Genomic DNA, 27,261 nt, shown 5'->3' on the forward strand with positions numbered 1-27,261 from the left:
GGGATTAAAAGAGGATGGCGAATCTTTGTGTGCATAACAGGGACATAATGCTTTTTGCAAGCCAGTTGGCTTACTGTACAACCATGTTAGTCCTTGAGTTTCACCCCAAGATCTGTTACAGCAGCATGATGACGCATAACTACCGTTGCACCAGTGTGTTGCAAACCCATGAACCTCAATTCCTTCTGCCCCAGATGGCATGCACAGGGTCCATTTGTGTCATGAGGGTGAACATGTGGGTCTTCATTCATGCTTAGGTTGCAATCCTATACCTGTATATTTGAGAACGTGCCTCACTTATAGCAAAGGTTGCTCCTGCGGAGTAAGCATGCATAAGATCAGTCTACTTATGCTGCATGCATGCTGACCCTGATTCTTCAGGCTAGTATTACTCTTGTTCCTGCTGATGTATTTGAGTGCCAAGGACCAAGGCTTCAGTGCCTCAGATTAGTTATAAAATAGGAGACTTAGTACAAAGACCATGGAGAAGAACCTCAAACAATGCAAGCTAGTGATGAGCTTCAACTGGGATAAAATAACAAGCTCTAAAGCACATGATTTTCCTGATAGTTAACTGCTAGCTACTGCACTGCATACATAAAAACTCATTTTTCTCCTTCAAGTTCAGGAGCTTGAACGATCCATTGTTTGGCTGTTATATTGTCAGTGTTGCTCTTATAAGGAAGTTCCTCTCCCTCCACTCCCGGCTATATCTAATCTACACTGGACCTTTCTAAATCCATTACTTCCTGTAACACAAGCTGGGGTAGCCTTTAATACGTCTAGCCCTCCTGCGTATTGCTTCCTTATTTCTGTAGTGCTGCCACATACACTCTCTTCCTTTCTAATCCTTTGCTCGTGTTCTTTCACCTCCCATCTTGCTTTGCGAGTTTATTTTCATTTTGTACTCTTGTTTTCCATGCTGTACTAAAGTAAACAAGGCCATTCTCAAAAAACCCCAAAAAACACAACCATATTATTAAATGTTTGGTTTGTTTATTTTTATTTTTTTACAGTAGTGGTACAGTAGAACACTTTTGTGAAAATGTAACCAGATAATATCTGTTGGAAAAGCAACCCATTTTTTTCTTTCCTTTTGGGACTGGATGGAAAAGGATGGTTAGTAAAACCAAAGTTGTGTGGTGTCTTTAATCCAGTGTCTGAGAAGCCGCTATTTGGTGGAGGGAAGGAAGACTAGGGATGGTGATGGTGTCAAAATCATCACCACCAACACTTTTTATCTTTCACACATGCTCCCTCCCCGCCCCCCACTTTCTCTCACACATACTCCCTCTAACCCCTCCAACATCCCACACAGCAAAAGGGAGTATTCATTCATCGTATTTTTCCACAACTGCTGGGAAAATAAACTTCCAGCAAATTGGAAGCTCCTACTGTTAAACCACAGAGCCTAGGACTTGCCGATCAGAAGGTCGGTGGTTCGAATCCCCGCAACAGGGTGAGCTCCCATTGCTCGGTCCCTGCTCCTGCCCACCTAGCAGTTCAAAAGCACGTCAAAGTGCAAGTAGATAAATAGGTACCACTCCGGCGGGAAGGTAAACAGTGTTTCCATGCGCTGCTCTGGTTCGCCAGAAGCGCCTTAGTCATGCTGGCCGCATGACTCGGAAGCTGTACGCTGGCTCCTTCAGCCAATAAAGCAAGATGAGCGCCACAACCCCAGAGTCAGTCATGACTGGACCTAATGGTCAGGGGTCCCTTTACCTTTTACTGTTATCATAGAGCTGGAAGGTTCCCCAAGGGTCATCTAGTCCAGCCCCCTGGAATCTTTTGCAAAGCGTGGAACTCGAACCCACAAACCTGAGCTTAAGAGTCTCATGCTTCCATCAACTGAGCTATGCTAGCTATCCAATGGGAAATATTCCCCCCTGTGCTTAGTTACTGTGTGAGAAGGGACAGGATGGCAGGATGTGGGCCCAAACCAAGCCATAAGCCAGACATTCCTCCGCTCCTGCCTTAGGGGCTAAAGTGGGGAGCCCAATCCAAACCGGTGATAGTGAGTAGGGAGCTAGGAGCAGTGTCAACTCCAAATTAACTACCTGCTGGGAGTGGAAGACACTATATCTGAGGAGGTGGTAAAACGGGGAGTCGGCGACAAAGAAACCCACAGCTCCATTGAACATGGTGGGCTTTGGAGCACGATCCTATTCACATTTCCTTGTGAGCAGGTCAACACGCTCTCTGAAGCCTGTGCTGGATATCGGTTATTCTTTGAAACTCTTTTGCCCCTCTGCCTTTTTTTCTTTATCTGATGTGCACAATGCTTCTGATTCCAGGACCTGTTGCTTAGCAACCTTTATGAACAAGAGCAAGGCCTTTCTCCCCACCCCCCCGCCCCCACTTCCTCTAAGTAGGCCGGGCCACACAAGCAAGTGAAGTTACTGACACCAGCAGGGAGAAAGAATTGCTTAAAAGTTACGTAATCTTGCAGTTTGGCTTTGAAGGAGGCCTCCACATGGCCAAGTATGTGTTCTTGGCTCCCGGGCTGACGCTGCCCTTCAGCCCTCTTTCTTCTGAAGCTTTCGAAGAGATCAAACGCCATGCAGGCCGAGCCTGGGAACAGCACACACAAGAAGACGCCAGCTGCTCCACCACCTATTCTGGGGCTTATGGAAATAAAAAGCTGGATGGCTCTGCATATTGCCACGTTACCCCCTCCTCTCCTACCAGGATCCACAAGCCTCACCCTCCAGAGTAAGCATTTTCTTACAGGGAGGTCAAAGCTGGCCCATGAAGAAAGGGCAGGGGGAAGAAGATGAAGGCAAGAATCGTCTTGACGGTGCCATCTTCTTTACTCACAAGTAAATCCTGCTAAGTTGAATGGGACTTGTTCCCTTTTAAAAGGGTGGTACTTAAGCCGCAAAAAGTCTTGGGCTGGCACTGGTAAAAGTGATCGCCTGTAAAACTTCAAGCCAAAGATTTCTTGCACAAAACTGCAGATAACTGGCTGTCGTGAAATTGGCCTTTGACACCCTAATAGTTGGGCCTAACCACTGTGTGTGTGTGTGTGTGTGTGTGAAGAAAGCAAAAATGCTCCCATCAGGCAGGTAGCTAAATCTAGAAGGGTGTGGAAAGGATGAGCAACTAACCTTGGGCTTTGATATCCCTCCCTTTGACATGTTTGTTTGTTTGTTTGTTTGTTTGTTTGGTTGTTTGTTTGTCTTAATTTGTGCTTCTTGCTATACAGCTCTGGATCCAATTAGTGCTGTCTGAAAGCAAACATGGAACTCTTAGATACACGTCCTGAAAAACAGCTGGTTGGTTGCTGAGATACAAAGCACATTACCTCACAAAACGATTTAACGTCAGTGAGATAAATATGGATTAACATCATACAGCTAACAAGGTCTTATTTGTCATTCGAGGCTTAAGAATATCGGGTGAAAGTTTATGAGTCAGTGTTACATTGTTAGGTGTCAGTGAGTCAATTTTTGCTGATTTTCAAATGGATGCTTGAGGCAGTATTTTACTTGTCTCGGCCATGTGATCTTGTTAATTTGTTGAAAATGTTTGTGTTTGTCATATATCACTAGAATATAGTTTTTCTTCAGCCTAGTGATTGTATTCGAGGCTCTCAGATTCACTGGGATAGCACTGAGATCTGTGGCAAGTTTTTTTAAATCCTATTTTTGTTTTGTCCAGCTTTCATCTCGCACTGAAGAATTATGTGTAACTTGAAAGCTTTCATCCCAGATCCTGAACATTAGCAGGTTTGGTAAAAAACAACAGGCCTGTCCTGTCCCCATTTGAGCATTATTTGGCTGTTAATCCACCTTTCCCCCATTTGAATTAGACCCACAAACATTTGAATCTGTATCTGAGAAGCAACTTTAATCTCTCCCATTCATCCCAGTAGGCGTTTCCTTTTGTGGTTGCCTCCAGCTTCTAATTTGTTGATTCTCTTCTGTTGACTAAGTACCAAGAGATCATGCGTGCACATCCTGAGTGTGCCCATACTAGCTAGGGGTCCTTCTGTCCAAGATTGACCATCAAGCCTAACCAGTTTGACGCTTTGCAAAAAGCACCAATCAAGGGTGGTAAAAAAAAATGTCATCCAACAGCAAGAGCTTTTTCTGCAGATTTGAATTATGTGCATTCATGTGCATTGCAAAAAACTGTAAGTATTTGAAAGGGTTCCCACTTGCTGCTTATGGTCCTGTGTCTAAAGTAATTGTGTGCAAGTAGTAATGCGGGAAGAGATGGTTAATGGAATGGCACCAACTGTATAATGAGAAGGCCTTGAGAAAATTGTGTGCATCATTTATAGTTAATGATAGATGGTAGAAAAACTTGCAGTGCATCTTGTGCTTATAATAACAAATCTAGCAGTTGTGGAATATATTTAAACAAGCAAGCAGTGAAGCAATCCTCAAATCTTGGAAGATCCTGGGTGGTCAGCTTAAGAGTCGTGCTTTGATATCCTTTCTTGTGAGTAAGAATAGAGTTAATTCTCTCTCTCTGTGTGTGTGTGTTGTTTGTTTTTTAAATTTTATGTACATGCTGTCAGTAAGGAGAAAACGGTCTCATTGTTTATGCCAAATTTCATCTTATAATGAAAAACAGCTGCTCATATTTGCTATATGACAGATCAGAAAATAGGAGTTGTGCCCATCAGCGAAAATACGGTTTAAACAGATACATAGATGAGCTTGGGGTCTCAGTTGTGGCAGCCTATAGCATCATACTTCCTGTAAGCTAAACTTCTGTCCCATACAGACCATTAGCAAATCCTGAAATAGCACCAGGGAGAAAACAGGCCTGATTCGTATGAGTGTGGCACTGCAGCTGCCTGGATCCAATGTTGCTCTGGAAATGCTTGTATAAGAGAGTCATGTAGGAGAGGCTGCTCCTATGAGGAACGTTCTCCATAACAGCCCTGCACCTGCCAGAGGGCTGGTCACTTGGTATTTGCCCTTTCTGTACGATTCCACTGTTTCAGTGTAGAGTCATTTGTTTTATTTAGATATCCTTCTCTTCGTTAGAAATTCTCAGAATGGTTCCTGATTGTAAAAGAAAGATGATCAAAGCAAGGCAAATAATTACAAACTGAAAGAGCACCATGGTCAGATAAAACAACAGACCACCATAGCTTGGGATAATTTTAAAAATAGCTTTCAATCTGATACTTAAGGAAACCAGGTGATCTACGTTTTGAAGGCAGGGATGTAGAACCTCCTGTCAGATCATAGAAGTAATAATAATAATAATAATAATAATAATTATAATAATAATTATAATTATAATTATACCCCACCCATCTGGCTGAGTTTCCCCAGCCACTCTAGCCTGCTTACAGCACATAAAAAAGTGTAGAACATTAGACATAAAAAATTTCCCGATACAGGGCTGCCTTCAGATATCTTCTAAAAGCCAGATAGTTGTTTATTTCCTTGACATCTGATGGGAGGGCGTTCCACAGGGTGGACGCCGCTACCAAGAAGGCCCTCTGCCTGGTTCCCTGAAATCTCACATCTTGCAGTGAAGGACCTGCCAGAAGTCCCTTGGTGCTGGACCTCAGTGTCAGGACTGAATGATGGGGGTGGAGACGCTCCTTCAGGTATACTGGGCCAAGGCCGTTTAGGGCTTTACAGGTCAGCACCAACACTTTGAATTGTGCTCAAAAACGAACTGGGAGCCAATGTAGGTCTTTCAGGACCGGTGTTAAATGAAGCATGCACCACTCCGGCGAGACAGTCTAATAACAGAATTGTAGAGTAGAAAGGGATCCCAAGCACAATATAATCCAACCTGAATATAGAAACAAACCACTCTTGTTTTGGGGTGCATTATTTTGTTTCTCTGTGCTTATCATTTTTTTTACCTTTATTATTGCCGCAGGGGCTTCAGAAGTGGCCCTGGCCTCTCTGGACCACTGAGAGGGTCTGCCACTATAAAACACTCCTGTTGTACATAGTTAAGTTTCCTTAATTTTGGAACACTATAGTTTCACAGACCTCTCCAGGGAGATGGCACAGCACCGTAGTCATACCTATCCTTCCAAACAAAAACCAAAACCCTCTGTATTGGAAGGGTGTGACCAGAGGGAGTGTGTGTGTGTGTGCGCGCATGTACGTGCGCAGAATTCACCGCTCCTCTATAAACTGCCTCTATAAGCTTTTAAGATAAATAGGAATGGATGTTACTGCTGCAATGGAGCAGCAGTGATGCCCAGCCCCTTGTAGCCTACTGCACTAGTTAAAAGTATCTCAAGCTGCGGTGAACTCCATATATACTTTGCCCTCCTTGCCCACCCTCTAGAAGCCCTCCATTAATATTACTCATAGCCAGACAAACAGATATTATACTACCATTCCACAGGTCAGGGGGAACTCCAAGCAGCAAATTATGTTCCTTGGCTGGGCATAATTTGTGGGAAAGGCGAGGGAGTGAAACTACTTCTGAATTGATGGTAATGCCTTTTCTGTTGCTGTAGCTCTTCACAACGTTTCTTGCATTTTAAATATTGATCTGGCAAGCATCCAGACTGCACATTATCCAATCCATCATGTCTTCAGGGTTAGCGATTTTATGTATTTTCAAGCCCTTCAGATGTCAGTCTGGATTTTCCTTCTTCCAGCTTAGCCTCCAATGTGATTCTTCTGTCATTCCAACAGAGCCGTTGCTCTGTTCTGGGGTGTTCTGTTCTCTTGCCTGTTCACAAGTTAAGAAATACTCTTGTAGAGAAAGTAGGATGTGAATGCCTCTGTTATCCTGTGGTGTCCTATATCTGTCCTTCAGCCTGTAAGTGGGTGAATCTGATAATTTTGGTTTCTTGTTCTTCCAGTCTTAAACTCCGTTCTCTACATTTTCTCATCAGTTTGCAAATTTTTTAAAATCCCCATGACAATTCGTAGGCCTATCAGTGCCAATACTTCCCAATATCACAATTTTGTATGCAGTTTTACTTCATATACACAGTTTTGCTTCGTATAATGTATTTCAGTATGTTCTTTCCAGTAATAAAGGCATTTGTGTGCATATTGTGTATGAGCATATGTGTACACATTGTTTGCATGTAGAACGGCATTGCAAAATTAACAGAAGTCTGAATTTTGAGGGCTGGCTGTGTTTCACGGGTGTGTAGGGTTTCAGAAAGCGACTTGCTTAGGTTCTCCTTCAAATGTGAACTGTAAGGTAGCTATAACTGCCATATAACTAGGCAGACTGAGGCAGCTGATCGTGGGTGTCATGAAAGGGCAGCTAAATGTAAAGGTATTTAATTTACTATTATTATATATTTACTTCCAGGGTATGGAGAGTTGCATGGTGAGATTTTCTGCCTCAGGTACCAAAATAACCTGGCTGGTGTTGGGTACTATAGACACCTTGATTTGTTGGGGTCATTTCCAACTTTACCTCAGGCAGCAAAATGTCTTGCCTTGGCCCTGTCAGTGAGCTTTTGGGCCTAATTTATGGTGCTAGTACTAGTATATAAAGCCCTTAATAGCTTGTTGGGACCCGAGTACCTAAACGTATGCCTTTCCCCAAAACCAGCTATCTTGGACCCTACAATCAGCAGGTGAGGCTTCCTTGGCTGTATGTCCATTGGGTGTTGTCTGGCTGACCTGTGACAAGGCCTTTTTGGTGGCTGTTTGTGGATTGCCATCCCTGGTGAAATATGCCATTCTACCTCATCACTGACTTTCAGGAGGAATTTAAAAACATTCTGGTTTATCCATTCATTTAAGGTTTGAAGGACACTGGTCATGGCAACCCTGAGATCTCTGCTTGAGAGAACATTTTTTAGAATGGTTTCATTATTGGCTCCCTGGGCTTCTTCAGGGGGAAGGACACAATATAAATTGGATAAAATTAATAAAAAACATCGTACTCAAATGTCTAACCCTTATGTAGAGTTCACGTCTTACTTTTCCTTCCAGTAATTTCTACATGAGTTCATATTTCCCTTTGTGTTTTCTCCAGAGTGTTTTTGATAAACCGGCTTCATTATCTTGCTGGAAACTACGGCAATCCTAAACATGGTGCGACAAGCGACAAGGGTAAAAAGAAAGAGGCGTGACTCCTATGATTTTGTAGCAAATGAGGGGGTTTTGTAATCGGGCTTTAAAACATCAATTCACGCTGCAGCTGGGAAAACGAAGAAGAAACTTTCTGGGCGAGAGAAGTCTTTGTAAACAGCTGGACACATAAGAGAAATATGAAGGGAGATACAGTGATACCTCGGGTTACATACGCTTCAGGTTACATACACTTCAGGTTACACACTCCGCTAACCCAGAAATAGTGCTTCAGGTTAAGAACTTTGCTTTAGGATAAGAACAGAAATCGGGCTCCGGCAGCGCAGGGGCAGCAGGAGGCCCCATAGGCTAAAGTGGTGCTTCAGGTTAAGAACAGTTTCAGGTTAAGAACGGATCTCTGGAACGAATTAAGTACTTAACCCAAGATACCACTGTATAAATATGTTGGATAGCAGTGTATACAGCTGGCAGCAGCTGTGGTGTGCTGTGCTGGCAGGCAACCTCTAGATGGTGCCATAGAGCAATGCTCGTTCCAAAACCAGCCAATATCTAATTCAGCTGAGTAACTTGGAAAGCTCTGTTCACAGAGCTATCTGTCCCTGTTGCATTAATGTGTGGCACATGGGAGGTTTTCACTCTCACGTCACAACAGCCTTGTGAGGGACATTAGACTGAGGAAATGTTTCTTATCCAAGGCTGCCCATTGAAATTCATGCTAAACAGAGAGTGGAAGCTCTCAGATGCACACCCGGCTATTTATTGACTGTGCCACATAGATGCATGCAAGGATGCATTTAGAGGTGACACTCTCACTTGTTATTCACATGGAATTGTAAGTAGAAGAGAGTGGCTAGGCCAGCCCTAGACAAAGGGAGGTCTTCTTTGGTGGCCTCTAATTCTTCAATATCTTTTTTTAAATTAAAAAACCACACACATTTATTCAAAAGTTACAGTACAACATTTTCAATGAATATATCCCCTCCACAGACACCTGATGCTGATGGCATTAAAATATCCTGTTCTTCAATAAAAGAGAAAAAGGGAGACCAGATTATATCAAAGGTATCTTTTTCGGAGATGCCTTTGATTTGTCGCCAATGGTCTGTGAGGCGTTCTGATAGAGTAATACTCCAGATGTTATACCAACAGAGGCTTGGGTTAATATTAGAGGTTCCCTTCCATTGTTGGGCAATAACTAGTCTAGCTGTTGTGAACAGGAAGGAAATTAATTCTTTAGAGTTAAGGATGGATTTTGGGGTCAAATCTAGTGATAATAAGGCAAGTGCCGAATTAGGAGGGATAGATTATTTGGTGATTTGGAGGTCAGATGATAAACTTTCCCCCATTTGTTCAACTTCTATCTGCTACATGATTTTGATGCGGAGTTTCCACACATTTATCTCTGTTGCATAAGAATAGACAGCCCAAGACAGGCCCCCCCTGAGCCTGTCTCAGTGCTCAGTGCATCACCAATCTTGACATTACAAGTTCTCACCTAACTTGCCTGCCCCTAATTTCTTTCACAAAGAGGACTTATGAAAAATCAGATGTGCATTTTATCATGCTCACCTGATAGTAATGTGTGTGACTATATCTTCTGTATCTTGGTCTATTTTTGTCAAAATTATCGCAATTATTCATACATGTGCATATATATTAACATATGCAAACACCTATCCGCTTCTTTCTTTTCCCTTGGTGCTACATTTTCTTTTTATTTTATTTCATTTTTTTGCAATACATAAGTGGCCACCCTACACAAGGTAGACAAAGGCAGGTATCTAGAGAAGAGAACTGAGAATGTTCAATAACTGAGATTACTTTTCCATCCAGGTTAGGCTTGCATCTGATCTAACTCTATGCATGTTTCACTTATGAATGAAAAGCAGTTGTGCATTCCTTGTCATTTGTAAAAAAATTGGAATCAAGGAAATTCCTCGTGGAGGGAAAAATCTTTTTCCTGTTTGTCCCCTCTAGGCTGTCATCCAAGTTTCTTAAAGTCTTCAAGTAATAGGAAGAAATTTCAACACCATTCCCAACAAGTGAGTAGAGCACTAGATATTTGTGTGTTTGTGAATGTGTCGCTTGAGGACCAACTACTCATGATGTGCAAATGGATGTGAACGGGAGCACACATACACACAGCATGAAGCCACTTCTTGAGAAAAGCAGATATTAGGAGTTCCAGATATGGGTGGTTGGGTTTTTTTTTCTTTCAACAAGAGGCTGGAATTCCCTAGGGGTTGCAAGGAATGTGATGGGTGCTAGCAGTGCTCCCCCCCCGGGGGGGGGTACTCAAGGGTATGTATTACTGACATCTCTTTTGTTGTTGTTGTTAAAAAGTGTGGCACTTACTGTAACAACTTCATGGTGAGTACCGGCACCTATTTTTCTAGAAAAAAAGCACTGGGTGTTAGACAGATTGAGTACCTCCTCCTGCCACAGCTTCTCTCCCAAATAAGTGTTTCATTGCACACATTCACACCTATGTTGTGTAATTTCATCCTGAACCTTAGAAGTGCATCCACTGCCCAGTGAAGACTTGTCGTGTTGGAAGGCATGACATGCAAGGCCAATATAGCAATTCTTTCTTCCCCCTTTGCCTCTGATTGTCTACGCCTGAGCATTCTGAAGCAGGGAAGCTAGTGAAAATTGCATAGAGGATACGAGCAAAAATGCAGAATAATGAGCCTGCAGTCTTCCAGCCATGTATCACAGAAATAATCCTATTGACTCCAGCAGGATTCCCTTGAAATGTGGTTGGCTTTTTATTCTCTAGTGGCCACAAAGTAAAGTGGGGCGAGAATTGGCATATTGAGTGATGAAGACAGTGTGTGTTCCAGTTTATGTGAGATTTTGACTTATTTCATGGCCAAGTCTTGGATCTTTGGGTGCCAGCTTTATAAGGGGATGTGCTCACAGATGCTGCTCCTTCTGCTGTAGTGTGAAAGTGACCTAGCAATGTGTGGCTTAGGTGGTTGAGCACTGACTTGACAAGGTGAAGCAGTTGTTGCCAAAATGGAGCCCTCCAGCTTTTTTGGACTACAACTCCCATCAGCCTCAGCTGGCGCATGCTGCTTGAGGCTGATGGGAGTTGTAGTCCAAAAACAGCTGGAGTTGGCAAAGGCTGGTGTAAATCTGCAGGCACCCGCAGGATGGTCTAAATTGCTTGTACACATGATGCATTTTCTGAAATGTGGAAAATGTTATTCTCCCCTTGCTTTCCTCTTAGTGGCAAACCAGCTTTTAACCCTCTTCCCACCAGCAGTAGTTAAACGTAGGTGTAGAAGTGTTTGAGTGGCTACTTAAGAGGTAGGGAACCTGTGGCACTCCAAATGTTGCTGGACTACAACTCCCAACATTCCTGCCCACTGGCCATGCTGGCTGTGGCTGGTGGGAGTGGGAGTCCAATAATAGCTGGTGGGGTGAGGCTACAGTTTCCCCATCCGTGATTTACTGGATTGTGCTTGTGACATCATTAATAACAACACACAGTTCCTTCCCCTCCCACTTCACTTGTTTGATAAAGGTCACCGCGCTACTTACTCATTTTAATCTATAAACGTTTTTTGCAACCCTTTCATTTTTGGGTAGTTATATTTCATTTTATTAACCCCTGCAGCGATGCCCTGCCATTTCGAGGATTGCCTTCTTGTTTATTAACATACATTTTTTAAAAATAAAAATCCTTTGGTCAAATGGGCACACCCCCTTTCTAGCACTTAGGCTGCACACCTCTCTCCTTTGCATGCACGCTCTCTCTCACAAACACTTCACAGAAGCAAGCAAGCTTTCTCTCTTGCTGCAATGCTTCTATTACATCCTACAGGGAAGACTCTGCTGCTGCAGGATTGGGTCTAGCACTACTATAGAGCAAAGAAGAAGACCCATTATCCTGTGTGAAATATACTCGGAGTCGAGTGTGGATTTCATGCTCTTTATTCAGCTCATAGTAGTGAGGAATGAAAGTTCCCCCAAAGTATCTGCTTTATGTACATTAATTACACAATGGACTGCATGTGATTGGCTAATTCCAGAATTCTCCTGTAGGCCAATAAGGTTGTGGATTCACTTCCATCTGGAGCTGGATTGGGTGGCTCCTGCAGCCCAATCATATTGCTACATTGTTCTAGGACCAACCAGACTGCTGCATTCTGAATCCTATTGTTCTAGGACCAATCAGACTGCTGCATTTTGGATCCTATTCAACTCAGTACATAACACTAAGATTTTTTTTATTTTTTATTTTAAAAAAGAAAGGCTTGTATTTGCATGCACTATTAAGAAGCAGTGCCCAGAAATAAGAGGCTGGAAAATGTGCCTTAAGCTGGGCACATCACTGCAAATGCATGAGCCTATCTCCTTACATGTTCTAGAGCAGGTGTCGGGAGCCTACCCGCCTCTCAAATGTTGCTGCGTACAACTCCCATCATCCCTGGCTATTGGCAATCTTTGATGGGTGATGGGAGTTGCAGTTCAACAATAACCAACAAGGCAAAGGTTCCTCACCTCTGTTCGGTATGATTGCAAGCTCCCCGGGGCAGGGACCTGCCCTTTGGTGCCCCTGCAAACCACCTTCCACATGGAGGGCAATTATATCACAAATACCCTGAAGGTATATGTGCATCCTGGCATAACATGCTGATATTGGGACCAAGTTCTAGTGAGCCATCTCTCAAATTAAGCTCTGACAACAGAGAGGGTGTTTCTGCCAGGAGAATAATTACTGTTTTCTCCATGTGAGAGGAGGAAGCAGAGCATGGAAACAATGGGATGTGTTTGTGTTCAGTACTCGTAATATTTCAACTTCAACTAATGGGATTGTAGTTTATTTTAGAAAGTGAGGTTTGCGGGGCTGCTGTTGAGGCAGAGCTCAGTTCCAGGATGCGGAACGTAACCCAGGAGAGTGGCCTTCAGCATGCACAGAGTGTGCTTCCCGTAAGTGCATCCTGTCACTCCACCTGAAGCATCCACTGGGAGAGCTGATAGGTCAGAAATGGTGACTTCCAGCCAAGCTCAAGTGCTGGTGCCTCTGGTTCTAGAAATTTAACACCTGGAATTTATCCAATGGCTCCAAATGTTGCTAGCTCACCGATGTCCAGGATGCAATTAATGGCAAACAAAACAGTAATGGCAAAGAGGGCGCCCAGCTGTATAGGCAGGCGGGTTATTTATAACTGATGCAACTTTACAATCTCATCACCTTATGTTCAATTCCTTTGAAAAAATATATACAGATGAATCATAATGCAGTCGTCATTCCATCACCAGCAGTACCACTGAATGAAATTCAGCAGGCGATGAAATACTCCAGGGTAAACGGTGAGCACTCCAGATTCCTTTAATTGGTGGAAGGTTTGTTTGTTTTTTTCATTTTCCCATGGCAAAATTTCCAGCTTTTGCTTTTACTTTTTATTCCCGTTAATTATAGGGAACCAAACTGGAATAAAAACGGGGACGCCATCAACTGCAAGTCAGGATATTCTGACCGGGTGGCCTGTGACTGGGAGTTCCGATTCAGTGGTAAGGTCTTTGCAAGCTATGGATTGTATCCAGTGGAGTTCCTAAGACAGTTGGATGTCGCCTTGCATGCCTCCTTCAGGCAACTCCTGCAGCCAAGTTGGTGCCAAATGTATTGCTCTGCGTTCCTTTGGACCACATCAGCGAGGCCGAGAGGGAGTTATACAGGCAAAGTCAATTCAAATCTAGTTTTGTTCCCATCCTGCTCCCTGCTGAGTCCTACAAGGGGCAGCATTGAGACTGAGGAGGAGGAAGCTGACAGCCACTTACTGGCAGATAGATGGAGGCTGGCTAAGGTTTGCCATCCCTGCTTTGCTGGACCCTAATCACCATCAAAGCCAGTAGAAGCTTTACTTAAGTATACCAAGTGCAGCTTCTGAGTGTAGTTAAATAAATAATAAAAGGTAAAGGGACCCCTGACCGTTAGGTAGAGTCACGGACGACTCTGGGGTTGCGGTGCTCATCCCACTTTACTGGCTGAGGGAGCCAGCGTATAGCTTCCGGGTCATGTGGCCAGCATGACTAAGCTGCTTCTGGTGAACCAGAGCAGTGCACGGAAATGTTTACCTTCCTGCCGGAGCGGTACCTATTTACCTACTTGCACTTTGTGCTTTCGAACTGCTAGGTTGGCAGGAGCTGGGACTGAGCAACAGGAGCTCACCCCGTCATGGGAATTCAAACCGCCGACCTTCTGATCGGCAAGCCCTAGGCTCTGTGATTTAACCCACAGCGCCACCCGCACCAATAATAATAATAATAATAATAATAATAATAATAATAATAATAATAAAATAATCTTCCAGAGAAACCCTAACATGGTGGCATTAATGGAATTGAAGTGCTCTATGAATGCCATGTATTATGTGTTTTGTTACTGAATCCATCTCCTAAGGAGATAAAAGGTGGCAGCAGGCGCGGAAGCAATGCACACTGCTACAGCCAGCCACCATTGACAAGGGCTGATAAGGGGGTCATGCGCCTGCATAAGTTCCAGCCTTTGCACAATCAGCACCACTCCCCATTGAATACATCTCTCCAATGTGTGAGAGGTTTTGGGAAAGGGGTTGGCAGGAGCTGGGATCAGGGGTCATGGCCTACTCTCTCTCCTTCCGTGCAATCTTAATGGAATAGAACATATCCTAAAAACCCTGTGGATAGCTCAGTGGGTGGAGCATGAGACTCTTAACCCCGGGGTTGTGGGTTCGAGCCCCATGTTGGGTGAAAGATTCCTGCATTGCAGAGACTTGGACTACATGACCCTTGTGGTCCCTTCCAACTCTACAGTTCTATGATTCTATGACTGAACAACTGGGCCTTAGTGGCAGGAGAAAAAGACACCCAATTAAAAATCGAGCGAGTTTGAAGACTCTTTCAGATCTATTAAAAAAATCTGTAAATTTGCCTTTTCTGTCCTGTCCTATCCATGGATGTTCTGCTGAACATCCATGGATATTTATTTACAAGCGAACCTGTACGCTGAATGGCATTTTCCATCTCATTTGTTTCAGGGGTTGCAAATCATGGAAAAGGTGACTCAAGATCTTCCTGACCTCAACTGACTGTGCAGGTATGGCCATGCCTAAACTGGAGCCAGATCCATGTTTCTTTGAATCAGTTACCAACTCCTGGAGAAGCAAGGTCCAAACATGGAAGAAACCCCATAAAATGTGTTGCAGTATTCACTCAAAAAGAGCATATATGGTACCTGGGAGAGAGGGGGGTGTTTAGTCCAGGAAAAAGAAATCTTACAATAATAGTACCAGCAGATACTGGTGGTACCAGCAGATTTCAAGAGACAGTAAGGAATTTGCCTTTTTAAAATTTGCTCCAGAGATTTGTGTGTGCTCTGATGCACACACTGATTTCTTCTGCGCATGGGTTTTGTTAATTTCATTAGCAGGAGGGGAGCACATTCACATCCATTTAGAAATGTTCATACCAATTATATGAAATGCATTGGAATAGTCCTTGCAGGTGGAGAAGCTTTACTGCATGTCTAGAAAATGCATTGATACTGGGGGACGGGGCTGGAATTGTGAATTCATTCTGGTTTAACCTTGTTGATAAAGTACTTGTCCACACAAGAAGCTATTTCAGAGTATTTGCACATTACTATCTACTCTGCTTCCAATGTGCTTCCACTGCTAGTTAGCCACAATCCATCTGTGTCCTGAAGTTTCTTGAGAAATGCTCCCCTTTGATGTGTTTCTCCCCCCCCCAAAAAAACCCGGCCTCCATGCTATGTGAAAACGCAAGCTGAGGTTAAGCGGACGTGTGTACAGTTCAGACAGCCTTGTGTGCATGCACTGATGACAGCTTTCTGAAAAGGAGTTGGTAGGGAGTGTTGCTGGTGTGGGAAAACAAATCAGGTCATGCACATCAAGTGAAAGCACCCTCGCCCACTCTCTGGGGGATAAACAACAAACACATTTAAGAGGCCATAGATTGTTCAATCAGCCAAGGGCTTGGTTATAGAGAAACGTTTTCCCTTGCCCTGAGCAATTCCTACAAGAGATCATATGTATTTTTTGGTTCCAGAACCAGATGTTCTAAACCAGGGATGGAGAACATGTGGCCCTGCAGGTGCTGCTGGATATGAATCAAATTATTCCTGCCCATTGGCCATGTTGGCTGGGGCTGATGGGTAACACAACATGCTCTCGAGAATCACAGGTTCCTCAACCCTGTTGAAAACCTTTAGCGCGGCACTATTTGTTATGTTCTTATGAATCATCGGTGTAAATTTATGGATTAAGAAACAGAAGCTGGGCTGAAAAAAGCAGCTTGAGGAGGGGAAAAGGGTTTAGGAGGAACACCTTCAGCTTCCTCCAAGCTACTATTATTTAGAGCAGAAACATAATCTTTGGTAGCTTTTCTTTTTAAGGAGAATGATGCAGTAGTAGCTACTACCTTTAAATATTAATAGAAGATGTTTCCAGGAATTATTTCTGAAACATAAAGGAAGCATATTTCACTGCTTTACTGTAATGTAAACCATGGTAGTGCAGCCTTATAGTTAATCCCCCACCCAGTAGCCATTTGTGACAAGGAACTGCACATTTAGTGAACATGCAGAGGTTGAACAGAGGACCCCATCACTCCTCCACACCCAGGATAGAAACCAAATGGGCTGTTGTTGGAGGAGGGAGTCAGCCCACAAGCTACCAATTTTTTTGCAGGCTAGGAACTTTTGTGGCCTTAGTTATATGCCTATATGAATGTATTTTAACTTGTAATTCAAGCATTGGCATAAATTCTACAGGGCTTTATAGATGATAAACCAGCAGTCTGAATTATGCATAGAAAAGGTTTAAAAAGACAACACTGTCCCTGGAGCCTGTTGCATGATCTATTCCTAGCAACACATTCACTGTGTCTCAATTTAAACTGAAGCACCAAGTAACCCTGGAAACATAAATAGGAATTTATCAGAACAGCACTGCCAAAGTAGTATTATGCTAACTTTTTATTTCAGTTTCCCTAGTTCTTCTAGCTAGACAGGCATTACCAACTTTCCCCACCAGCATTTAACAGCATCTGCTCTGTTTTCAACATTTGGGCTTGAAGTGCTATTGCTTGTGGATCCAAAACATCACCACCCATACCCAAAAGAGAAGCATCACCTGGTTTGGGCAAACTCCAAGGTTTTCAGAAGTACAACTAATCTTTAGGGGGAAAACTTTGGCTTGCAAGTGTGGGTGGGACAGAAAAACTGCCCAATGAGGACTCAGCCTGCTCTGGGCCATAGAATGCTGTCTTGACAGTTGGGAGGAGGGAAAATGGAAACCCGGGGATGAGAACAAAATAGCCAAGTCCTGCGAAGTAATCATTCCATACTGCAATGTTTTGTTTTAGGTCTCCCTTCTAAATTCCTTATTCTCTGCACACCCAATAATGAAACAATGGGAAAGAGAGGCACACATGATGCCAGAGTATAGCCAACTTTGTTTTTTAATTAGAGTATATATACTTCCAAACTGGATACACTAGAAATTGGCAATGCAACGTAAGATGCAAAGAAATATACCAGTTACTGTCAAAATGACCCTGTACAGCCTTATAATGCAAAAAGCTTTATACAATACAAATTTCCATTAATGTACACAAACCTTGACTGTGATATTTGAATATGATACAGCAAGTTAGAAAGGTCGGAGAGGGGAAGCGAGAAAAGTGCTGAGAATGTAAGCAAATTACTAGATGGAAAACAAGAAACCAGCCTATCTTAAAGAATGCATAGTGAGAAAAGCAGATACAAAGTGAGCATGTTGGTAGAAATGTGAAGTCTTTTAACAAGCAAAGGATATCTGTAGGGAGCATTCCTTTCTTTAGCTTCAAACAGCAAACCAATTATTGTATATGCAAGGGCTTTGATAAATACTGTATTTTTCCCCCTTAAAAAAATAAAAACACTTTCTGATGCATCTCTCTCTCTCTTATTTGGAAATCATGTATAACTAACTTTCCAGAAATAATTCAGTGTTTCAAAGTGCTAAATAAAGCTGCCCAATTACATTAAGCATCACTATGACAGACAAATACAAAAAGGAAATGGTTAAACCCAAGGCATTCAGTTGCTTAGAGCATTGTAATACTTTCATTCCTTGAAGTTCCTATGTTATATTGCACCATTTGGTTTACAGAAAATATTCCTTTAACATTCCTATGCTTGTGTTCCAGCTGACAAACTGCTTGGTCTCTCTCCCACTACCCTGCCTTTTAAAAAAAGACTCACTGCTTGACAGTTTGGACAAATCTGACCAGAACCGTATTGGGTATATTTAGTTACTTAACTGCCTATAGGGGGAGAGGTTCCTTGATTTCCACCAAAAAGATATTCATTTATCTCATTCTTAATTACACATTATTGACTAGCAAGTAAGTCCTGCTTCAGCATCGCAGCTTCTCTTAAAATTCCTAGCAGAGGAAATAATGGAGCCCATTCAATCCAGTGGCAGGACTGCAGTTAAATAAATGGTTACATCAGACATGGGTAGTCTCCAAACCTGCAAAAAATTGCTCAGAATGATGGGAAATCAAACCTGTGTGTGTGTGTGTGTCAACCTGATTTCTAAGATTTGCATGGTGCTGGTGGTGTACCTTGTGCCACCTACCAAGTGACAGCATGACAGCAACTAGCAAAAGTCACCACCACATCTTAGGATGGAATGCCACAATTCATGACACTGTACTGACCTTATCTGAAAACATTTGTTTGTCAAAAAAACAAAGGATGAATCCCAAAGGGTAGTTTTAGCAGAGTTAAGTGCAATAAACAGGGCTCAACATGTGTTAGGAACAACTAATATAATGACTTACTTTACCATAGTAGCTGAATTAGGGGAGGCCACATGCTGTTTAAGCTCATGTGCAGGCTCTCATTATTTTGATTGTAGTTACTTTACATTAGTATTATAGCTTGCTAATATTTAGGTTCCTTTCCTCTTTGTCATCCAATGTAAACAGTTTCTGGTCTTTGAACACGTACACAGATCTGGACTTATTCTCACGTACATGTTCAGTGGAAGAAACTGTATGTGATAATGATACGTAATAAATGTCAGTGCATGGGCAAGAGAAAAGTTAAATCTTGGGAAAAGTTAACAATTGACTTCGATTGTGTATTAGGAATGCAACATTTGCTTCTTACTGCAATAAAGTGCAATATTTATGTCATTTTAATGACCACAAAGTAAGAGCTTTAAGAAAATATAAAGTTAGCTTCCTAGAAGAGTATACTTAAGTAGGCATTAACAAAATAATACAAAGGAATACAAATAACATGAAGGGTAATGTTCATAGGGACACAAAATCTGAAAATATAGCTGAACAGTTGGGGATATAGAACAGAATAATATGATTAAAAAGCACCATTCTTATGTTGAGAAGGCTCCGCCATTAACTTTTCAAATATACAATCTGATAATTCTTCAGTCGACAAAAGTTTTTTTTAAATCTTCTACACTTTTTCTTTTCTTACCTTTTTTTTTTGCAAGTGAGAAACATACTAGTGCAAGACTCAAGCACTGTGCAAAACCTGCCTTTATTTAGTCTGAGCATTTATACCCAGAATATAGCAAACCCTTCCTTTTAAAAATCCCTATTCCTGGATTTAATCTCTGTAGAATGTACACTCTTGTCTTTGCAAACCAAGGTAATCACTGCATTAATACATACTGAGAATGTGTATGTTTGATCTATGATCAAAAGGGCTTCTTGGTATGAGATACTTTTTTTATTGACCTTACATCAGTTTTGAATGGTGCACGTGTGTTTAAATCACATCTCTTCCCAGCGAACGAGACAGAAACATGATGGGGAAATGATCAGATTCCTGGCTCCAGTTATTTCACAAAGAAAAGCAGTGATTTAAATGCAATACATGTGCCCCATTTAAAACTGATACTTGGATAGCTGTACTCAAATACAAAACTTATTGTAAGAAATGGCCCTGAGTTACAGAAGAATCTGACCTTGTGCGTGTATGAATTGCACTTGCTGTTTACAGGTCTGTCTGCACTAGGAATGGGAATCTTGGGCTCTCCAGAGGTTGCTGGACTACAACTCCCATCATCCCTGGCCATGTTTGCTGGAGGCCAATGGGAGACGAGTCTAACAACAGATGGAGGGTTGCAGACTCCACCACCCTGATCTGCACCAAGTGTCTGTTCACTCATGTGTGTTCAGGGCCACTTCATACATTATCACTATGAAGGAAAAAAAAATCTCGTCTCTGTGGTGGAATATGCATGTTCACTGTAACATTTCAAGGGTGGTAGGAGTGCTTTGCGGGGGGCAGGGAAGAGGCAGCCTGTATGCACAGTGTCTACTCAGTCCATGTACACCGAGTAAAACCACATTACATGCCCAACACTACAGTGCCCATGCATTTGCCTACACAGATATTATTACTGCCAGCTGGGGGAAATGTACCATGTAAAACGGCCTTAACCTTGCAGAGCTCGAAGCAATTCCTGCTCCTCTAGTTCATCCTTGAATTCTCAGATCTGAGGCCAAAGCAAACACTATAGTATACTAAGCAAATCCCAAGTAGTGCTGACTGGCATGCCAGTTCTTCTCGAACCCAGCATTGCTGTATCCGCATTCCAGTAACTGTAAAATAAAGCTAGGCAGGCAAGGTGGTGAGACTGGAGAACTGCAATAATCATCACAAGAGGAGGGGGCTGCAGCTCAGTGGTAGAGCACATGCGTTGCATGTATAAATGTCCCAGGTTCAATCTTCAGCATCTCCAGTTAAATAATCCCACAGAGCAGGTGGGCTGGGGAGGACCCCTGCCTGAGACCCCGGAGAACGGCTGCCTGTCAGAGTGGACGTTACTGGGATAGATGGAGCACTGATCCGACTCAGTATATAAGGCAGCTTCATGTGTTCATATTAAATAAGCCAGTACAAAAGGATGTGCAAAAGCAATGTCATGGCACACTGACTCTCCCTTCAGACACGCTCACACTCACCATCTCAAAAGGAAAATGCATCAATATGTAACCTTAAGCAAGTGCTGATTGCCTTTAAGGACGCTCTTGTTCAGCTTAAACAAGACAAAATAGTTTCTTAGATAAGAGTACTGGGAACATGCCTCTGAAGGTATGCGGGAGGTCACTTCTCTGAAGAGTTTTAATAAAGCAGCCTTCATGTCAATGCATTTAAGGAGACACACAGAGCCATTTTTATCCTATACCTTACTACTAATGATCTATAGTACAAATGTTCAGCCAGCCATACCTCCTGGGTGTATGGTTTGCAGCAATGCATATACCTGTTGGGTGTCTGTTGGGGGGTGGGGGTGGGTGGGCGGAGAGTATTATTTTTTTGGTACAGTACTTGGCTGCCCTCAGACAGTTTCTGCCCTTTCTGTTAGTCCAAGGTAGGCAAGGAAGGAGTGCTTCGGCGAAGTGTCGTCCGGCCGTACAGTCTGTGGCCTGGGCGCATGGAATGTGATCTCAAAGTGGTTCTTGGGGAAAAACATGGTTAAGGGAATGAGGTGGGCAAATTCAGAGTTCCGGTACTTGTCAAAGCACAGGGAAGTGCCATTGATGGCCAAGGCCTTAAGTGCCAGGTTTGGCTCTGCCCCGCCGCCGTGGGCAGCCGACATGGCCACTGTCTGCAGCGCCTGGGAGGCAGACATCACCGAGAGAGGCGACAAGAGGCTCCGGGGGCTGTTGGCAGCTAGGAGAGGGCTGGCTTCCTTGGAGGTTGCTCCTTGGCCCTTCTTCTCCTCTTCGGAGCAGTCCCCGTTTTGGTGCTTCTTCACATGGCGGCTGAAGACAAAAGGGTGGGTGGTCTTGAAGAGGCACTCTTCGCAGCTGAAAGTCTGGCGGGGAGCGTGCTTGAGCTTCTTGTGCAGGTTGAGATTGTCTTTGCGTTTGCAGCTGTAGCTGCACTGGTCACAGTGGAAAGGGCGCTCCCCGGTGTGTACGCGCACATGCTCTATCAGCTTGTTGGCCGTCTTGGAAAGGTAGCCACACTGGTCACACTTGTAATGGTTGCCAAGGCGATGCTCCCGGATGTGCATTTCCAGCTCCAGTTGATTGGCTTTCACTGCCTGGCAGATCCGGCACTTGTATTCCATTTTGTAGTGGGTCTTCAAATGGCATTCCATCGCTGCGGGGCGGTTGGTGGAGTAAATGCAGAATGGGCACCTGCCGGGGGGAGGGGGAAACCAAGAACAACCGCCAAAGAAATATTGAAACACAGGGTCTGGGCAATCATTCTTCCAAACATTTGCCATTCCACACATTCATGACATTCAATTTCTCCCCCCAAACTATGACTAGTCCTTGGCTGTTTAAGACATGAAATGCCAAGCTACTGCTATAACGTAAGCTGACATGCAAATGCAGAAGTCTTTAAGGTGAAACATTTTGGGCTCCGTTTTTTTTTTTTTTTTTTTTGGGGGGGGTGTTATTTCAGGTTAAAGAAATAGGTACCCAGATTGTGAGTGACCCTCTGCTATAATGTCACATTGAGCAGTTTAAAATTGGAAATTCAAAAATAAAATGTGACTTGATTGTTTAAAAAAACAATAACAACAAAAACACACCAATGCAATGTGAGAAGCAGCCTTCAGGATTTCACACTCAAAGGAGTGTTTCATTATTTGAACTTATTTCCACCCTTACCGAGAAGCAATAACTGGCTTATGTTCAGTGTATCAAACCAAACCAGAATTATTCAGCTGGTAAACTAAACTACAATAATGCTTCAACTGTCTAGCTGATGTGAAAATATTCTCACTAATCTCAGGTGTGCTTCATATGCACTGTTTTGAGGGCCCCCAAGGAGAAGATCACAGGCACTTTGCTCCTCTCCTCTCCATTCATATATTGGTGCAGGTTGGCAGTTAAGCCAAAGTTTGGCTTAGCATATAATCCAAACCACAAACCAGGGTTAAATTCTCTCTTTAAGCATGATCTGTAGTCAGGGTTTGTCTCTGGTTTACTGTGATGTGAGAACCAGACTACTGAATCCACAAGGTCCCCTGACTCTCTCCAATTTCAGCCAAATCATGAAACCTCTGTAGACCTCTGGAAACAGTACCTAAGAGGATTGCTACAGCAGAAGAGACAGGCCATCTCAATTCCCGCCCCTGTATTTCAGCTCCACGTAACAATGGGCAAAAGTCAACCAGCATTGAACAAATTTACATCAAAAAACACGTTAGTACGTTCGTTTTGGTTAATTCTCTGCCACTGAAAATAATGAAACTTCAAAGTGCCTAATATTTGCTGTATCTCTATTTTCAGTGATTCAGTTTCAAACTCTGGACTAAATGGTCTGATGGAGGCCGCCCACCCTTAGATGTCAATGTCTATTGCTTTACTTTTGCAGCCCAACAATGGAGGTAGAACACTGATGGAGTAGCTAGTAGCTTTTGAGAGCCTTCTTCTCCAGGAAATTGTCTGACCTTGTTTTCAAGCTATCCAAGTTACTGGCCATCACTGATTCTCGTGGGAGCAAATTCCATAGTTTAACTATATGCTGTGTAAAAAAAAAAGGACTTTCTTTTGCCTATGCTGAATCTTTGGCTTTGTTGGATGTCAATGAGTTCTAGTGTTGTAAGAGGAGAAAAACTGTATCCTGTCCTTTATACAGTGGCGTAGCGTGGGTTGTCAGCACCCGGGGCAAGGCAAGTAATTTGCGCCCCCTAACCCGTGGATTTGCGCCCCCTAACCTGTGGATTTGCCCTAATCCCAGATGTTGCGCCCGGTGCGGCCGGCCCCCCCTGCACCCCCCACGCTACGCCACTGCCTTTATAGATAGGCTTTGTTGAGTAGTGAATGTAAAATGTGATTTTTAGAGTAAACTTCCCTGGCTCTGTCTCTCCAGGCAGAAATGGATCCTGTTCAGATTTGTTGCTCTCCCCCCTCCCATTACTATCCCCACAATATTTGAGGTACTTAACACAGTAAAAGTTTGTGTACTTGCTTTCCTTACTTGAGCCCACCGGTGGGGACAGTGTGGCATTTCTTGTGCTCCAGTAACTGCTCAGGAGTCTTCATGAACTTGTGGCACACATCACATTCAAACATCCGTGTAATCAGGTGGATTTGCAAATGGCGCTCAAACATGTTTTTTGTTTTGCAGACAAAGTTACAGAAAACACATTCAAAACCTGCAAGAGGAAATCACAGACACTATTACCTAAGTCGCACACCAAAGCCTTGCGCAAGTGGAGGGACTGACTTTGCATCCATTTCACCGACTCCTTACCTTTTTCTGATTTTTCTTCCGTGTTCAATAAGGTCTGACTACCAGGCACTACGGAAATAACTAGCAGGTTGTTTGAAGCCTTGGGCTTGGGGCTGGTCTCTGCATCTTCTTTGCTGTTGGCAGAATCGCTAAGTGCTGACAGGGAAGAAGACGAAGGGCTGTTTGAGTCGCTTGGAGTCTTCCTCTCTTCACCTACGGAGAAAACCAACCAACAAAACCCAAAGCATTAGCTTGCTTATTAGTATCAGGGTTGTTTAAAATTTATGCCCCAAATGCAGGCAGAGATCCATGTGCTGCAGTAGCTGTTCTTGCCTATCTGCACACACATCTCTACGCACATGGTGCGGTGCTCATCCTGCCCACCTGATCTGGCCAGTTACACCAGTTGTTTCACATGGGAATGAACATCCTCATCTAGAGCAACCAAGTTTTGTGCAACTATCTGCCCATGGCTGGAGCAGAGCCTCAGACTTTTAGCCAGGTTCTCTGTTGCTGTAGATGCAGGATTCTTAATAGGAGGTTGAGCTCCCAAGGGCTTCTCCTTGCAATAAGAGGTTTGCCTTCCCTCCTTGAGACTGGAACTATGGACACTACAGTAATTTGCTGACAGAATGCTCTGTTCTTAGGTTGATCCTCGTGTGGCTGGTGGATAGATGCTTCTGAATATGGGCAGAAGCTGGGGCAAGATGACCTGTGGTTGCTGCCAGCTTTGTAGTTCTAGTCCACCCAGTGTCACCTTCCTGTAGACATGTCTTGGAAGCAATGCAATTATCTCTGAGAGCCTTCTTTGTCCTACTTGCACTGAATTACAGATTTAATGGAGCTCTCTTCAGAAAGGCATGATCTCCCCATTCTTCAATTGATTAGTAGAGACAGAGAGACACACTGAAAGATAGCTCAGTATGTAGCAGGGGACTCTTAATCTCAGGGTCGTGGGTTCAAGCCCCATACTGGACAAAAGATTCCCGCATTAAAGAGTTTCAGACTAGATGACCCTTGTCCCTTCCAACTCTACAATTCTATGACTAGAGTGAAGCTTCTCCTTGGATTCCAGCCTTTCTGGGATCCCCCTTGTACTTCCTCCTACAGCAGCATATCATTCATTCATTCATTCATTCATTCATTCATTCATTTTCATTCATTTCCCACCTTTCCTGCAAGGAGCTTGAGGTGGAGTACAAACTTCTTCCCCGTCCTATTTTTTAATAACACTGTGAGGCAGGTTTCGGTTGATGGATAATGACTGGTCCAATGTCACCCTGTGAGCTTTACAGCTGAGTGGCGATTCAAACTCTGGTCTCCCAGGTCTTAGTCCAACACCCGAACTACTCCACCACACTGGCTCAAATAGTTGCGGAGAATGGAAACCAGCACTGGTCTAGTGTTAACAAAACACCTGCAACTCATCCCTATTTCCATTGATGAGAAACTGTGAAGTCACTGAAGTCATTTCTACCCACGGATATAAGGTCACTTCCTCATGCTTGCAAAAGGTAAGAGGGAGGATGCCTACATTATACTATACAAAGCATTTGCAAAGGAAGGTCACACGTAGATAGTGTGAAGAGGTGTTAGTGAGTCCTTGCCTTCTCTTATCTAGTGGAAGCAATTAACACTCACAAACTCTTCACACAGCAGCCTCAGATTTTTAAGGTTCATTCTAAACAGAATGATAAACTATGCAGTTTTAACACATGATATAGATTAATCTTAAAAACAGTTTGGTCTTAATCATGCACTTGAAGTTTCTGTCAGTGGAATTTTGCAGACCACTGTATCCAACCAGGAGGGCATCAGCCAACATTTCGGTGGAGAAGTTGGGAAGGAGAGAGATGGCCGTAGGAGACAAGCCCAGATCTGGGGTGATCACCTGCATGCTTGGTGGCGACATGAGCCTTCATATCTGACTCCTCCATGGTAACAAAGTCACAGGCTGTGCAGCAAATAGAAAACATCCACTGTTCTTTATCCACATGAAGCGACATATGACTGACAAACTGGACATTCATCTCGGTTTCAAATCCACACACATGACAACTGGAGGCAGGAGAGAGTTAGAAAGATTAAGGAGCGTGCATTTACAGAAATGCTTTGTGACAGATACACATCACTTTTCTTCATTCAACCTGACCAATTCCTGTTTTTACTAACTTTGTCTTCTTCTCTCCGTTTAAATAGCACTGGGATATTCTTTTGTCTGCTGAACTGTTTCTGAACTGACAGCCATGCCAAGATGATTAAGGGCAGGCACAAGGCAACAATCCCAAACACGCTATAATGATGCTAAATAATCATAAAGTTAATTAAAAACTACAGGTTCCAGATGCTGCACATCACCTAGCTATTTCCTTTGGGCAATAAGATGTGCTGCAGCCTTGCCAAGATGTTTAGTCAGGCTGCTACGTGGACAAATGGAGAGCTTGCTGCAGACTTCGCAAGCAGCTCCCAAAGCTTTGGAAACAATCCCATGTGAGGTTGGGATCTTGTGCAGAAATGCCGGGCAAATTCAACAGAAGCAAGCCAAAATGGGCTCAGGGAGCACTTATCAGCTCTGCAGACACCAGCGCTACCAAGAGGCATTTTGCAATCAGCTTCTAGCCCTGCTGGCATTGGCAACTAATAAACAAGGTTTAGGGGCTTGGTTTGGCCTTCAAACTCCTAAGCGGCCCAGGACCAGATTCTGTTGCTTAGTATGAGGCCCTCCTTACTTTCTGACCCAGTCTTGTTGGGACAAGACAAGCAAAAATGATTTTTCAGTCCTGATGCTCAGATTATGGAATGGCCACTCCAAAGAGGCGCACCACTGCCCTATTTGATTAATACACCAAAACCGGTTTTATTCCCTGGTGGGTGTTTTTTGTTTAAAAGGAAATATCTTTTTAATTTATCTATTTTACTGCTAGTGCTGTTTTCTGGTTTATTGCATTTTACATTGTTTTTAAACTGCATTATTTATTTCAAATTGTTCTAAACTGTCTTGCATTGGCTTTTGCTTAGAAAGGCAGGATAATA

The 27,261-nt window shown here is 43.3% G+C and overlaps 2 protein-coding genes and 1 long non-coding RNA gene across 7 annotated transcripts in view; 1 reads left to right on the forward strand and 2 right to left on the reverse strand.

The window, feature by feature from the left end:
• The first annotated feature begins 57 nt into the window (after nt 1-57).
• Nucleotides 58-17,941, forward strand: C9H4orf51 (chromosome 9 C4orf51 homolog). 2 transcript variants are annotated; one of them, XM_028744970.2, is made up of 7 exons: nt 58-2,712; nt 7,942-8,018; nt 9,975-10,039; nt 13,235-13,319; nt 13,429-13,520; nt 15,026-15,084; nt 16,056-17,941. In XM_028744970.2, the coding sequence occupies exons 1-6, from the start codon at nt 2,474-2,476 to the stop codon at nt 15,074-15,076; spliced, it is 609 nt and encodes a 202-aa protein (XP_028600803.2). In that variant the 5' UTR covers nt 58-2,473; the 3' UTR covers nt 15,077-15,084; nt 16,056-17,941. The 2 variants fall into 2 exon arrangements, with proteins under 2 accessions (XP_028600803.2, XP_028600802.2); XM_028744969.2 differs by having other exon boundaries at nt 15,026-17,941.
• On the reverse strand, nt 17,451-18,571 carry LOC144328869 (uncharacterized). The gene is made up of 2 exons (XR_013394185.1): nt 18,390-18,571; nt 17,451-18,310 (listed from the first exon to the last, which is right to left on the reverse strand). It is a non-coding gene; the product is annotated as an uncharacterized LOC144328869 (long non-coding RNA).
• A 601-nt stretch (nt 18,572-19,172) lies between these two features.
• ZNF827 (zinc finger protein 827) overlaps nt 19,173-27,261 on the reverse strand; it is a 115,253-nt gene continuing 107,164 nt past the window's right edge. For 2 of the 4 annotated variants that reach the window (XM_028744957.2, XM_028744958.2), the window contains 4 exons: nt 26,120-26,286; nt 24,250-24,441; nt 23,974-24,151; nt 19,173-22,178 (listed from right to left, as the gene is read on the reverse strand). In XM_028744957.2, the coding sequence (XP_028600790.2) occupies nt 21,371-22,178; nt 23,974-24,151; nt 24,250-24,441; nt 26,120-26,286 (1,345 nt within the window). In that variant the 3' untranslated portion in view covers nt 19,173-21,370. Of the gene's footprint in view, nt 22,179-23,960; nt 24,152-24,249; nt 24,442-26,119; nt 26,287-27,261 lie in introns of all 4 variants that reach the window. The other 2 variants (XM_028744959.2, XM_077934072.1) reach the window with 2 other exon arrangements.

Source organism: Podarcis muralis, chromosome 9 (assembly GCF_964188315.1).
Source record: "Podarcis muralis chromosome 9, rPodMur119.hap1.1, whole genome shotgun sequence".
NCBI lineage: Eukaryota > Metazoa > Chordata > Lepidosauria > Squamata > Lacertidae > Podarcis > Podarcis muralis.